Source organism: Boleophthalmus pectinirostris, unplaced genomic scaffold (genome assembly GCF_026225935.1).
Source record: "Boleophthalmus pectinirostris isolate CB_2022bp ecotype Guang Dong unplaced genomic scaffold, ASM2622593v1 HiC_scaffold_8, whole genome shotgun sequence".
In the NCBI taxonomy this organism is placed as follows: domain Eukaryota; kingdom Metazoa; phylum Chordata; class Actinopteri; order Gobiiformes; family Gobiidae; genus Boleophthalmus; species Boleophthalmus pectinirostris.
Genome location: NW_026571515.1, coordinates 10713648 through 10730478, shown reverse-complemented (window position 1 = coordinate 10730478; position 16831 = coordinate 10713648). Strand labels below are relative to the sequence as shown.

The 16831-nt window shown below is 40.0% G+C and overlaps 1 protein-coding gene across 1 annotated transcript in view; it reads right to left on the bottom strand.

Annotated features, from left to right (window-relative positions):
* kazna (kazrin, periplakin interacting protein a) overlaps positions 1-16831 on the bottom strand; it is a 428011-nt gene that overhangs the window by 18189 nt on the left and 392991 nt on the right. Inside the window, exons 10-11 of the mRNA XM_055165615.1 lie at positions 4896-5032; positions 2459-2629 (exon numbers count right to left, since the gene is read on the bottom strand). Of these exons, the coding sequence (XP_055021590.1) occupies positions 2459-2629; positions 4896-5032 (308 nt within the window). The remainder of the gene's footprint in view (positions 1-2458; positions 2630-4895; positions 5033-16831) is intronic.

Below are 16831 nucleotides of genomic sequence, written 5' to 3'. Positions count from 1 at the left end.
TCACCCACCTGAAACACCGGCTCAGTGTGGACGAAAAGCCAAAACGAATAAAAACTTCACCGTTTTAACCAAAAAATGTTGTTGTGTAGACACCACCTCAGTCAGTCAGGGTCGCCTCTCCACTAATCTGACCGGTAATGTCACCTGTTTGTCTCCGAAAAGACAGATTTGCTTAATGCTACACTTTGGAACATTCTGGGACAACAATAACATCTCCATGGAGACAAGCACATGGTAGATCCTTCACTAGAAAAAGTTACAGTTCCTCTTTAAATCTAGATTAGTCAAACAAACTCAAACCAAGCTTATTAGTTTAAATTTCAAGTCATTTTAACTCATGTGTGTTTAAATTTTTTGCAGTGTTGGGAGCGAAAATATTACACCACACCACACGGGGAGTTGTCTGGGGAGAGGGAGGGCACACAGTAGGTTTGGGCGTGGGCTTGTCTTACCACACTGAACCTGAGGGGGTAGTCTCGGTCCGAAAAGCGGTACTCCATCCTCTGATTCACACTGTTACTCATCTGGATGTGAGATATGGCGAAGGTGGAGTAAAAAAAATGTAGGTAGAATTCAAGTTTTTTTCAGCTTTTCAATGCAACAAAAACAGCGCAGTAAACACCTCTTGTATAATTACTGTGACTATGATGCTACTAATCATGAAGTCTACTCACTGCTGTACAAAATCTTGCCATTTCAGTCATTTTGGTTTAATAAAAATAACATAAAAGAAGTAAACAGTAAAGAATTATGAAGAGCTGCAAAGACAGAAGGCTGGAAATAATATAATAATACTAAAAACTAAACTAAAATTGGAAATATCATTGTAATTAATCTGCTTTCTGCATTGATGCGCTGAATGAGCTAATTGTATGAATCAAAGTGCTGTTTCTTTGTCTGTAAAATAAATAAATAAAGTGATTTTTATTTTTATTTAAAGGGCCCATAATACGCAATTTTCTAATCTATGTTATAATGTTGTTTTCTCATTACAAACAGACCTGGAGCTGTGTTTTGTTTCATTTAACACACAAATCCTGCATATTTAGGCTGAGTTCTTCTCTCAAACTGAAGACACTCTGTTCCACCTTGTGATGTCATGTGGTAATACAGGAAGTGCTCCACTGGGTTTTTAAACACTTCACATCACTTGGTTGCATTCAGCCCTGGAATTGCCCGTCTATTGAACCAAGACCCTGTTTACACTGAAACAAATCCACGTATCACCGTATCGGAAATGATCTGCGTCCAGACTCGTCGTTTCTGTGTCCGCAAGCCTTCCCTATCCACACAGTTTTGAGCATTTTTGTTGAAGTTTTACAGGAACGAAACTTAAAACTGCATGGCTAATTTGCATAAAACAGCTCGGTATTGTGCACTGATGCGGTTCAGCTTCTGTCGGACTAAAGGACATGACTCAGTGGAACATGAGAGTTCTTTCTGTGACAGAGGGATGTTCTGCTGATGGTGAGTCTGTTCTGTGCTTGTGTCGTGTTGGAGATGGTTCATGTTAAACTTTTCAGAGATTATACATCTGCAGGTCGTACGCACAGACCATATGTATATGAATATATTCTAGCCTCTCAGCGTTTTGGCGGTGAAGTAGCTACTTCGCGGCGCATCGACCTACATCGGCGTATCAGCGTTTTGAGGAGTCCACACAGTGCCGCATCAGATCTGTACTCGGATGAATTCATGGGAGCTGGCGGCACCAGATTGTTTTGTCTCTGGAGCTGTTTTCAGACAGATTAGTGTGGACGAACACTGCATCCACAACGAAAACGACTCAAATACGAACTAGTGTGGACGGGGCCCAAAGGTAAAAGGAGCTGTTAACATGACAACTACCACTTCATGACATCTCAAGGTGGAACAGAGCATAATGAGCTTAAAGTGTGGTCATACCTCGTTATTAAAGCCTGATCTCGTCATTTCAGAGGCTAAGCAGGGCCAGGCCTGTATGTACTTGGATGGGAGACCACTGGGAACACCAGATGCCACAGTGGAGCGCCAGTCGGAAAAAAATATTGTTGTGTCCTTAGGCAAGACGCTTCAGACACATTGTCTAGTATGAAAGTGGTGTTTGAGTGATAGTGGTGGTTGGAGAGGCTGAAGGCGAAGATTGGCAGCCTCTCTTCTGCCAGTCTGCCCCAAAAAGCCGAGGCTATAAAGTAATTTACCATCACCGAGTGTGAAGTGAATGAATCATGATCTGTAAAGTGTCTTTGAGTGTCTGGAAAAGTGCTACATAAAACTGATGCATTATTATTTTTATTATAGATGTAGACAGACTAATAATGCAGGATTACTCAAACACATATGAATGAAACAAAACACAACTCCAGGTCTGTTTCTGATGAGGTAAAAACATTACTGTATAACATGTCTAAAAGCTCACAGGAGTCAGTTTAGCGTAATATACAGGCCCTTTAAGTGAACTCTCCCTTCTGTCCCTCACCATGGCGAGCTCCGCCTCCAGCTCCTTGATGCGGTTCTCCTTGAGGTCGAGCTGAGTGCGGAGCAGGGCTGTGAGCTCTGTGGCCTCCTTGGTCTGTCTCCTCAGGTCCCACTTCTCTCTCTCCAGCAGATCCTTCTCTTTGGCCAGAGCCTTCACCGCGTCCTCGCTCTCCTGGAACACACAAACATCCTCAAGGGAGGGCTACAACCTTCACAAACACCGGCACAGGGATCCATCACATGTGTACAATACTAAATAATACCTCAGATTTTTCAGTGCAAACAGATTTTTACTTCGTTCATTGTAATGGGAATCGATAACGCCACCTGACTGAACAGAATGTCTGCTATGATTAACTCAAAATAATGTCTCCTGCATAGAACTAAATAGTGACTAAATGACAGAACAAAGAACAGAAACAATAGAATGGCTAGAACTTTCCTGCTATGTGGCAACAGAACAAACTAATGCAACAGACACTAAGCAACTAAGGGTCAGAAGTGGCTCTAGTGGAAACTGCAGTTGTGTCCTTCACTTAAAGAGACATTAAACACCCTCCGGAAGCTTTACTCTGCTCCTAAAGCAAAGTCTGAAAAATCCTCCAGAGTGGATGGAGTCTGGCGAGTTGGGGGGAACAGGTGAGGGGGAGGCTGTGGAGCGATGATTGACCAGCCACAACAATCCAACACGGTGTGGACCGGTGCACTCTGGGCTTTGAAACAGAGCGGACATTTGTGCTTGGTTCACGCCGTTTCTCTTTTCTCCAGACACAGCAGGAGATCGCAGTGCCCGGTGGTTCCAGGCGGGGCTGAGACGGATCATGTCTCGCCTGTAGACGCCAGTGTCTGTGCTCGTCATGTAATAACCTGCATCTGACTCATTGGCGGCCGTTAGTCCAACCTGTTCAAATGTCCTGGCCATAGTTGATCCTAAAGAGGCCGTTACAGACGTGACTTTTGACCCAATTGTCAGATTTTTTACAAATATGCACTAAAATAAGGCCAGTGATAGAGATATACTTCTATTTTAGATTCAAGTACACAGATAATCAGTAGAAAAAAGTGATTTTGGTTAGAGTTGTCCCTTTCCGATCACGTGATTGGAAATTGGTGCTGATTACATGACTGCGGTCCGATCCGGTAGTGGATGAATAATATCTGTATATAACACACAGTGCACACAGGACACACGGAATACAATAGTTTTTTGTTTTTTTTTACTGAGGCGTGAGATTTGCTCAGGGGAATCCAGTCAGCGTGACTGTCTGTCCCAGCACCTGCTGTACTAGAGGCGCTCTCGCGCTGGGAATTTTGGGCCGTGCCGAGCTCGGGTGCTGTTACATGTGGTTTTGTGGCCCGTGTTCATAACTGTGCGTTTGTTTGCATATTGTGCAATGGAGTTGGCGCTTTTGGCGGGGAGGGTGGGAAAAGCAGCATGAAGTGTCTATTGAGTGGTGGGACCAATGTTGCGGCGCGCGCTTCGCTGTGGGTTTGTGGATGTGTTGGTGGTGCGGGGCAGTGGGGGCGACCGGGGCACAGAGGCTGTGGGGCTTCTGTCATCTCATTTTTATTTGGTAAGATCTTCAAATGTTTCACATGTAATGCACATGCCTCCATAGATTATCAAATATACAAACTCTAGATTGTGCAGAGTCTAGTCTCAGTCTGATCTGATTCTGGTTTGGTTCCTGTTTTATCCAGTTCATTAAATATAACGACTAAGTTACACATTCCAAGATCAGACTGTGAAAAGTCAAAATTTTTAACAATGATGGTTCATGGTTAGAAAAGTTAATCAAATTATTTTTGGACATTTGATTTTTCACACTAAGTTCAACCCAAATACTACACATGAAATCAATACAATCTGATCTCTCACACATCCTGGATCTTATTCTTTGCTCTTAGTTCATTTCATAATTTTTATAGCAGTATCGGATCGGGACTCGGTATCAGTAGATACTCAAAATCAAAGGACTTGGACTCGGACTCAGGGGCAGAAAAAAATGTGATCGGGACCTCCCTAATTTTGGTGTTTAGTGGCCTTTTAAATTGCCCGTATGAATGTGGAGCGTGTGTAAAGAACTAGACAAGAACAGGCCCACAGCAGCAGCTACAAAGAGAAGGGTGAGTTATTTCTCAACGTATAAAGTAAATTAGAAACAATCAATTGAGCCGGAAGCGCCTCAATGATCGTTGCCTATTTGGAACATGGCAGCTCGCGGATGAGATATGTCCATTTAAATACTCGAGTACAGCGCGTGAGGGGTTGGAGGTGCAGACTGACAGGCCGCACTTGTAACGTAAATGTCGTAACTTACTTTTTGAGTGACTAAATAATGTACTGTAAAGCACTTTGGGAGTCTAAAATATTACTTAAATTAAATCTGTACTCCAAAAAGACCTGATTCCCGCTCCTGTCTCCACACACACTGTACCTTCCGGTGCTGTTCGTAGTTGCGGATGAAGTCTCGGAGCTGCTCCTCGCGGCTCTCCAGAGTGGCGTACAGCTGCTGCATCTGATTCACCAGGTCGGCCTTCTCCGCCTTCAGACGCTTACGGTCAGACTTCATGGCTACAACACACAAAAATAAACAATAAGAGTCGAAGTTTAGAAAAGAGAGGACGGGAAAAACAGCTCAAAAAGTTCAGACTGAATGAAAAGGAAGCCGGAGTTGGAGACGCCAGGAAACTGAAGATTCCAAAGGCCGCCATGTTTGTAGTTTAATGAGTAAAATAAATATATTCTCATTAACTACGCATTTTAATTGTCTGAGAGAAAAACAAAATAATTGGCCTTGAGAGAAAAACACCCTGTTCCAGACATTTTTAATAGAATAAATGAAGCGGATGAAATAATTAAAAAAGCTAAACTTGTCAAAGTAACTCATAATTCATAATTTAAGTAATTCTAACAACATCTTTCGAGTTTTATTTTACAAAATTGATGAAGTACCGATTTTTACATAAATTATACGTCCAGTTATGAAACACACGTCGCTCAAACTCCAAAGGCTTCATTAGTCTCTGCTCATCAAGTCCAACACTGTATGGGTAAAAACTCAATTATTAAACCAGGACTAACCCAGGACTAAGACAGGACTAAAACAGGACTAAACAAGGACTAAAACAGGACTAAACCAGGACTAAACCAGGACTAAAACAGGACTAAATGAGAACTAAATCAGGACTAAACCAGGACTAAATCAGGACTAAAACAAGACTAAAACAGGACTAAACCAGGACTAAAATAAGACAAAACCAGGACTAAAATAAGACAAAAACAGGACTAAAACAGGACTAAACCAGGGACTAAACCAAGACTAAATCAGGACTAAACCAGGACTAAATAAACAAGACTACAAAACAGGACTAAAATAAACAGGACTAAAATAGAAATAAACCAGAACTAAACCAGGACTAAATCAGGAGTAAACCAGAACTAAACCAAGACTAAATCAGGACTAACCAAGAACTAAACCAGAGCTACAGCAGGACTAAACCAGGACTAAACCAGGACTCAACTAACAGTACTAAACCAAAACTAAACCAGAACTAAATCAGGACTAAACCAGGACTAAATCAGGACTAAACCAGGACTAAACCAGGACAATAAACAAGACAAAAACAGGACTAAAATGGGACTAAACCAGGACTAAAACAGGACTAAACCAAAATTAAACCAGAACTAAACCAGGACTAAACCAAGACTAAAACAGGACTAAACCAAAATTAAACCAGAACTAAACCAGGACTAAAACAGAACTAAAGTAGGACTAAATCAGGACTAACCAAGAACTAAACCAGAGCTACAGCAGGACTAAACCAGGACTAAACCAGGACTCAACTAACAGGACTAAACCAAAACTAAACCAGAACTAAATTAGGACTAACCGATAACTAGATCTGAGCTAAACCAGGACTAAACCAGGAATTAACCAACAGTACGAAAACAGGACTAAAGAAGGACTAAGCCACGACTAAACCAGGACTAAACCAGGACTAAACCAGGACTACCCAAGAACTAAATCAGAGCTAAACCAGGACTAAACCAGGACTAAACCAACAGTACTAAACCAGAACTAAACCAGGACTAAACCAGGACTAAACCGGAACTACAACAAGACTAAACCAGGAGTAAAACATGATTAAACCAGAACTAAACCAGGACTAAAACAGACACTAAACCAGGACTAGACTGGGACTAAAGGAGAACTAAACTAGTACAAAAACCAGAACTAAACCCGGCCTAAAAAGGACTTCCTGTTGCTTTGTTCGACTCGCTCTTCTTCAGTCGTGCTGAGTCTAATCTGAGCCCACGCGGGGCCCAGAGGAACAGGCTCAGACTTATTCTCTCCGTCTCACTCATCTCCAGATCCACTCGTCTTTTTCTCCGTGGCTCAAACAAGTCGTCTGCTCACAGGACGGACGCCAACGTGACTCACAAAACTTGTAAATAATTTCATTCACACAAGATTGTATATATATATAAAAAAAAAAGTGGATCTGTGAATTGATTTAAACTCATTTCTTGCACGTTTAAAGGTGCATTGTGTAACTTGGAGCAGATAAATCACACACAAATGAAAAGGTTTCTAAGTGAAGCGGAGATCAGAATACGAATTGAAAAGTTACAACGTCAAGAATCATAATCACGAAATGAAATGAAACGGTTACGATTTCTTCAGTATGAACACGAACTCACAGACGAGACTCGACTGTCAAAACTTCACAGGTTTTATTTACTGAGAAGAAGAAACATCGATCGAGATGATGGACTTTTGAGCTGCACACGCCAAGGACTAAACCAGAACTAAACCAGGACTAAACCAGGACTAAACCAGGACTGAAACTAAACCTGGACTAAACCAGGACTAAACCAGGACTGGACTAAACCAGGACTGAACCAGGACTGAAACCAGGACTGAACCAGGACTAAACCAGGACTAACCAGGACTAAACCAGGACTGAAACCAGGACTAAACTAAACCAGGAACTAAACCTGGACTAAAACCAGGACTAAAACCAGGACTAAACCAGGACTAAACCAGGACTGACTAAACCAGGACTGGACTAAACCAGGACTAAACCAGGACTAAACCAGGACTGAACCAGGACTAAACCAGGACTGAACCAGGACTGAACCAGGACTAAACCAGGACTGAACCAGGACTGAACCAGGACTGAACCAGGACTAAACCAGGACTGAACCAGGACTGAACCAGGACTGAACCACCCAGGACTAACCAGGACCAGGACTGAACCAGGACTAAACCAGGACTGAACCAGGACTGAAACCAGGACTGAAACCAGGACTAAACCAGGACTAAACCAGGACTAAACCAGGACTAAACCAGGACTAAACCAGGACTAAACCAGGACTAAACCAGGACTGAAACCAGGACTGAACCAGGACTAAACCAGGACTGAAACCAGGACTAAACCAGGAACCAGGACTAAACCGGAAACTAAACCAGGACTAAACCAGGACTGAACCAGGACTGAACCAGGACTGAAACCAGGACTGGGAACTAAAGGACTAGGACTAAACCAGGACTGAAACCAGGACTGAACCACCAGGACTGGACTGAACCAGGACTAAACCGAAACCAGGACTGAACCAGGACTGAAACCCAGGACTGAAAACTAAACAGGACTAAACCAGGACTAAACCAGACTGACCAGGACTGAACCAGGACTGAACCAGGACTGAACCACCCAGGACTGAAACCAGGACTGACTGACTGAAAACCAGGACTAACCAGGACTGAACCAGGACTGATTAAACCAGGACTGAACCCTAAACTGACTGAAACCAGGACTGATGACTGAACCAGGACTGAACCAGGACTGAGGACTGACTAACCAGGACTGGACTAAACCAGGACTGAAACCAGGACTGAACCAGGACTAAACCCTGAGGACTAAACAGGACTAAACCAGGACTAAACCAGGACTGAACCAGGACTGGACTGAACCAGGACTGAAACCAGGACTGAAACCAGGACTAAAGGACTAAACCAGGACTAAACCAGGACTGGACTGTGACTGGAACCCCAGGACTGGACTAAGACTGAGGACCCAGGACTGAACCAGGACTGAACCAGGACTCAGGACTAAATTGCGGACTGACCCTGCTCCACGGGCTCGAGGTTCTCTCTCTCCTAAGTCCAAGATCAGACCTGGTGTAGTCCTGGTTTAGTCCTGATTTAGTCCTGACCTGCCCGTGTGTAATTAATACCCGCTTGTAAAATTCTAGAAAGTTAAAACTCGCCTGTTTCAGCAACTATTTGCCCAGGGACAGGACAGCTGCAGATCAAATTAGTGAGAAACAAACTTTTTTTTTCTTTTTCTTCCATTTGGACCAAAATCCAAATCCTGCACGTATCAAAGTGAAAATAAGAGATTAAAGATACTCAAACTTGCACAAATCACTCCAAATGCAACTTTGAGAGGATAAATGAAAAATGGAAACAGTGAAAACATGATTAAAATATCTGAAAAGGACTGATCCAGGACTGAACCAGGACTGAACCAGGACTAAACCAGGACTGAACCAGGACTAAACCAGAACTAACCAGGAACTGAACCAGGACTAAACCAGACTAAACCAGGATTTAACAAGGACTAAACCAGGACTAAACCAGGACTGAAACAGGACTGAACCAGGACTAAACCAGGACTAAACCAGGACTAAACCAGGACTGAAACCAGGACTGAAACTGAGGACTAAACCAACTGAACCAGGAATGAACCAGGACTAAACTAAGACTAAACCAGGACTAAACAAGACTAAACCAGGACTAAACCAGGACTGAACCAGGACTAAACCAGGAACTGAACCAGGACTAAAACCAGGACTAAACCAGGACTGAACCAGGACTGAACCAGGACTGAACCAGGACTGAACCAGGACTAAACCAGGACTGAACCAGGACTGAACCAGGACTGAAACCAGGACTGAAACCAGGACTAAACCAGGACTGAACCAGGACTAAACCAGGACTAAACCAGGACTAAACCAGGACTGAACCAGGACTAACCAGGACTGAACCAGGACTAACCAGGACTAAACCAGGACTAAACCAGGACTGAACCAGGACTAAACCAGGACTGAAACCAGGACTGAACCAGGACTGAAACCAGGACTGAACCAGGACTAAACAGGACTAACCAGGACTAAACCAGGACTGAACCAGGACTAAAGGACTAACCAGGAACCAGAACTAAGACTAAACCAGGACAAGGACTAAACTAGGACTAAACTAGGACTGAAACAGAACTGAACCAGGACTGAACCAGGACTAAACCAGGACTAAACCAGGACTGAAGCAGGACTGAACTAGGACTAAACCAGGACTTAACCAGAAATGAACCAGGACTAAACTAAGACTAAACCAGGATTTAACAAAGACTAAACTAGGACTAAACTAGGACTGAACCAGGACTAAACTAGGACTGAACCAGGACTAAACCAGGACTAAACCAGGACTGAACCATGACTGAACCAGGACTGAACCAGGACTGAACCAGGACTAAACCAGGACTAAACCAGGACTGAACCAGGACTAAACTAGGACTGAACCAGGACTGAACCAGGACTGAACCAGGACTAAACCAGGACTAAACTAAGACTGAACCAGGACTAAACTAGAACTGAACCAGGACTAACTAGGACTGAACTAAGACTAAACCAGGATTTAACAAGGACTAAACTAGGACTAAACTAGGACTGAACCAGGACTGAACCAGGACTAAACCAGGACTAAACCAGGACTAAACTAGGACTGAACCAGGACTAAACTAGGACTGAACCAGGACTGAACCAGGACTAAACCAGGACTAAACTAAGACTAAACCAGGATTTAACAAGGACTAAAAATTAGAACTGAATCAGGACTAAACCAGGACTAAACCAGGACTATCATGATTAAAACATGATTAAAAGCTCTCAAAAGTCGATTTGTAAAACAAGTCTGCTTTAATTTCATATTGTAAAACTATTATGTGAAAGTCCAAAGAAATGACAAACTGCTAACTTGAGTTTATTTATTTTGAAACTAAAAACAAATTGTCCTAAAAACTAAACAAAATTAACAAAATCATACATTAAAATCTCTTGGCAAAATCACAAAAAGTAATCAAATATTTCAAATCCTGTGACGTCTTGCAACTTCCGGCCACAAGGGGTCAGTAACAACAACCTGTAGAGCTACTGCGTGCATGAATACATCTTTGTACATTCAAGCCTTGTTCTGGTTTCTCCTTTGGGCCTCCACGGCGCCACCTGTGTGTGAATAATGAACCACATCACGCTTGTAATTACATGTCTTGCGTGTTAACAGGTGTCTGGGGATCTCACTGTGCTGTATTTCCAAGGACACGATTCTCCTCTGGTCTCTGTTATTAGAACAAGTACTGGCATTATGAAGAATGATCCCTAATTAAAAACAATAAAGTACATATATTTACTAAAGCTTGAATCACACATAAATGGATCAATTCACATCAAACTATCTGGTTTAACCTTGTTTGAACTGCATCATAAATCTGCATAATTACTATTTGCAGACGCTGCCAGTCAAATGTTTGGACACAACATCTCATTCAGAGCTTTTTTTTTCTTAATTTTTACTAGTTTTTACTTTTTATATACATATAGAAGACATCACATATATAATATATAATATATACAATAAATGAAGTAACATGTGTAGAATTATGTAGCAAAAGAAAAAAAAGTTTGTACAAATTATGAGTAACTGTATTCAGTTACAGTTACTGTTTCAGTGAGTGGTAATTGGATTACAGTTACTTGGTTAAAATAAATGGATTACATGGAGGTATTTTCCTGTTTTCACATTTTGGGCTATATCCCCCTTTTTTTTTTTCGGTAATTCCACTCATTGCTGGAAACTAAACCAGGACTAAAACCAGGTCTAAACTAGATCTAAACCAGGACTAAATCAGGACTAAAACCAAGACTAAAACCAGGTCTAAACCAGATCTAAACCAGGACTAAACTAGATCTAAACTAGATCTAAACCAGGACTAAAACCAGGACTAAAACCAGGTCTAAACTAGATCTAAACCAGATCTAAACCAGGACTAAAACCAGGACTAAAACCAGGTCTAAACCAGATCGAAACCAGGACTAAAACCAGGACTAAACTAGATCTAAACTAGATCTAAACCAGGACTAAACCAGGACTAAAACCAGGACTAAAACCAGGTCTAAACTAGATCTAAACTAGATCTAAACCAGATCTAAACCAGGACTAAATCAGGACTAAACCAGGTCTAAACTAGATCTAAACTAGATCTAAACCAGATCTAAACCAGGACTAAACCAGGACTAAACCAGGACTAAAACCAGGACTAAAACCAGGACTAAACCAGGTCTAAACCAGATCTAAACCAGGACTAAAACCAGGACTAAACTAGATCTAAACTAGATCTAAACCAGGACTAAACCAGGACTAAAACCAGGACTAAAACCAGGTCTACACTAGATCTAAACTAGATCTAAACCAGATCTAAACCAGGACTAAATCAGGACTAAACCAGGTCTAAACTAGATCTAAACTAGATCTAAACCAGATCTAAACCAGGACTAAACCAGGACTAAACCAGGACTAAAACCAGGACTAAAACCAGGTCTAAACCAGATCTAAACCAGGACTAAAACCAGGACTAAACTAGATCTAAACTAGATCTAAACCAGGACTAAACCAGGACTAAAACCAGGACTAAAACCAGGTCTACACTAGATCTAAACTAGATCTAAACCAGATCTAAACCAGGACTAAATCAGGACTAAACCAGGTCTAAACTAGATCTAAACTAGATCTAAACCAGATCTAAACCAGGACTAAACCAGGACTAAAACCAGGACTAAAACTAGATCTAAACCAGGACTAAAACAGGATTTAACAGGACTAAACCATACTGCGTGGACGTGTCTCCTCATCTTCTATCAATAATATTTTTTTATACGGCTGAGTAAAGTCTGGACTTTTTATTTTCTTTTAGCAGAACAAAACTTCTTATGTTACGATTTCCTCGTCTTTGCTTCTCTTCAGCAAATCAAATAATCAATAAAGTATTCAGATTACGTTACTCACTTTAAATAATTTAATGGATTATGTTACAAACTACATTTTGGGGTGTGTAATCTGTAATCTGTAGGGGAATACATTTTAAAAGTCACCTTCCCAACACTGATATCATGATATTTTGGTTATTGTTACATCCCTAGTTTTTAACGATCTAAAATCTTGCACTTGTGACTGACCCTCCTCCGGAAAAGTTACACAGTGCATCTTTAATAAAAATCCGCACAAGTCAAAAGTCTTCATTACGTGTTAAGGTTCACAATTTGTGGAGACGAGTCCTGCCCGACTGCCCCAGAGGAAACCCCACAGCTGCGGAGAGGAGCTGGGAGCCATGTTTCGAGCCAGGGGCCAGGAAGGAGCGGGGAGGGGCCCACATCCTGCACCTGCGAGGGCCCCGCACACTGAGGGCCCCGCACACTGAGGGCCCTTCAGACGCAGCACAAGAGACACAGTTAGAGAGGAAATGTCAAAGAAGCATTCACGACACAAGGACGGGAGCAAGCGATCGTCATCGTGAGAGGAGAGTCAAAATCAAAAGATCTCACGCTTCTGTTTTGTGTAAATTAGACAAAAAAATTTTGATCCACAAGGGAAATAATTTGGACACAGACGCTCACACATCACAATATAATATAATAACAAAGAGCAAAAATATAAATGTTAAAATAAATTCTAAATAAGTAGCAAAAAAAGAGCAAGAGACACGTGTTAAATAAGACATAATTATATAAATTTAAATGTACAAGTAAAAACAAAATAGAAAGATAAGTAATAACACATAAAAATCTAAAATAAAATAAAAAGATGAGTAATAACATATAAACATAAAAAATAAAATAAAAAGATAAGTCATAAAATATAAAAAGCTAAAATAAAATAAAACGATAAGTAATAACATATAAAAATAAAAAATAAAATAAAAAGATAAGTAATAACACATAAAAATCTAAAATAAAATAAAAAGATGAGTAATAACATATAAACATAAAAAATAAAATAAAAAGATAAGTAATAAAATATAAAAATCTAAAATAAAATTGAAAGATAAATAATAAAATATAAAAAGCTAAAATAAAATAAAACGATAAGTAATAACATATAAACATAAAAAATAAAATAAAAAGATAAGTAATAAAATATAAAAAGCTAAAATAAAACAGAAAGATAAATAATAAAATCTAAACATCTAAAATAAAATAGAAAGATAAGTAATGAAATATAAAAATATAAAAATAAAAAAGTAATAAAATATAAAAATTAAAAATTAAATAAAAAGATAAATAATAAAATAAAAAGATAAGTAATAAAATGTAAAAATAAAAAATAAAATAAAAAGATAAGTAATACAATAAAAAAAAAGATAAGTAATAAAATAGAAAAAAAATTAAAAATAAAAAGATAAATAATAAAATCTAAAAATCAAAAATAAAATAAAAAGATAATTAATAAACAAGTTCAATAACATCTCTGTGGAGCAGACCCCTCACTAGAAAAAAAAAATTTGACAAGACCTTAGTGTGAATATTACACAATAGAATAGAACAGTCTCTGAACTCAGTTAAGTCCAGGTCATGACTTGCAAGTCCCCACCTCTCAAAATGCTCTGTTCCACCTTGTGATGTCATGTGGTGGTAGTTTTCAAGTTAACACCAATGTTTCACCTTTAATTTAAAAGATATGGGGCTGAAATTATCCGGATGATTCAAGTGAAGGTGTACGGAGTTTAAAAACACAGTGGAGCACTCCCTGTATTACCATATGACATCACAAGGTGGAACAGGGTGTTTTCTGTTTGAGAGAAGAACAACAACATAATAACATAGATTAGAAGATAGCGTAATATGGGCCCTTTAATTGTATCCTGTGGAATATTCCAGTCAAAAAATTTAAATTGTTATAACCATGAAAGCAGGTAACAGACCCGCTCATGAGAAAAGCTCCACAGTGCGCCTTTAACAGTATAATATATAATGAAATAGCTGAGTATTTTACAGAGGTCTACTGTAGTTACTGATGAGAAGAGCGGCTTTCATTCGTGTTTGGTATTCAGTGCAGTAAAGGCCATCTGCTGACAGTCTAATATTTCACAAACACTGGATTAGAGTCTCATAACCAGACTGAAGGAGGATTATCGAGAGGCAGGTTTCATCATGTCAGTAACACTATCCTCACATGTACAGTAGCAGCACCCTTACCCACTCTGCACAGCGTACGTGGACTTTAGAGGTTCTACTTTATTAAACTTGGACACCAAATCTCATTCCTATTTACCCGGGACAGTCCAAGTTTTGAGCCCTGTGTCCCCTGTCCCAGCAGATTTATTCAAAACCAGTGATTTGTCCCACTTTTATACAAGAAATATCCCATGTGTCCCTATTTTTGACCAAAGTGATCCCTGCCAACAGTCAAGAGAGGCATAAATTGTCACTTGTTAATGATAAAATACAAAAAATCTGCTTAGAAATGACCATAAACACAGAGAAAATGTGACTCTACTGACTCACATTTGTCATGAATGGTTTCTGCATAACAATTTTCCTTAATTATGCACTCGTTTTACAATTTTATTATTACCAAACACCAAAAAATGTCCCAGTTTTTTATTTTAAATTTCTGGTCACCCTAACTTAGACCAGACTAGAAAATTTAGGAGCACATATCCAACTGACTACACATCAAAAACTGGAGGGTTAAAATATTAGGGTGAAATTTTCAGAGTTGTTTTTAACACAAACAGTGTTATTTTAACTATTTGAAAGTTAAATGGAGGTTCGAGTTGGGGTTATTTGCAAGAGTTGATATGGTTGAAGTTAATTCAACTTCCCTTAGGGCCTGTTTACACAAGAACACTTGTGGGTAAAAATGACAAAATATTTTATCAGAAGTGCCTTTCATTTAGACGGTGGCGGTGTTTTTGGGGCTTAAAAACGGCAAAGTCTGAAACCATCCTCCAGAGTGGAAAAGTTGAATTCACTCCGCCGTAGTGTTTCCGTCTACACTGCTCAAGACGCAAAACTCTGGTCAGATCTGCTCAAGTCACGTACGCGTTTACGTCAAATACATCACCACCAAGTTTTATACAAGAAATGTCCCAGACGTCCCTATTTTTGACCAATTTGTTCCCTGCCAGCTGTAAAGAGAGGCATAAATTGTCACTTGTTGATGATAAAATACAGAAAATCTGCTAAGAAAACGACCAAAACACAGACAAAATGTGACTCTACTGACTCACATTTGTCATGAATGATTTCTGCATAACAATTTTCCTTAATTACGCACTCGTTTCACAATTTTATTATTACCAACCACCAAAAATTTTTACTGCCAATTTTGTTATTTTGAAAATCTTGTCACCTTAATCTAGACTGAAATATATTATAGTGAAATATTTCAGAGTTGTTTTTAACACAGAAAGAAGTTACTTTAACTATTTGAAAGTTAAATGGAGGTTCAAGTTGGGGTTATTTGCCAGAGTTGAGTTATAGCTGAAGTTAATTCAACTTCCTCTAGTGTTAATTCAGCTTCCCTTAAAGGTTGTATGGAGGATTTTTTTTTAGTTTCAAACTGTCAGTGAAAGATTAAAATACCATTACAGAGACGCAGCAGCTTTGTAATTATGATGATAAAAAAAAAAGAACGAAAATCTATCAACTGTGGACGTGTTGAGGCCAGATAAACATCAGCCAATAGAAAACGAGGCTCCCTCATTTTCTATTGGCTGTTAGGTTGTCAATCAAACTCCCTAGTATAACTGACTCATCGGAGCGCGGGGATTATGTGGTTTACGCAGCGGTTCTTAGAGGCTTTTTCGAACTGTCGCTTCCTCGCATTTCGCACAAAGTTTGTCGCGACGGCGAACGAGAATCCACGACCGGTTCGCCGCAAAAGAAAGTCCGTTTTTGAGGTCGCTGAAAGAAGAAGAGAAGAGGAAAAGGAGCAAAGCCAAACTGAGGTGATTCTTGGAGATCTCGTCCAGCGATGGCGCGACCGAAGCAGACGAAGGGTCTAAAAACTGACGCGTCGGTCGCTGAATTACTTCTAGACAGGAAACTTCAACAGTGATTCTGAATGCGCACAAGGACTGTCGCTGTATTTCTCTTCCCTTAAAAAAATCCTCTATACAACCTTTAAGGCCTGTTTACACAAGAATGCTTGTGGGTAAAAACGGCAAAATATTTTATTGCAAGTGCCTTTTGTTTAGACGGTGATGGGGTTTTTAGGGCTTGCAAAAGTTTGAAACCACCCTCCAGAGGGGAAAA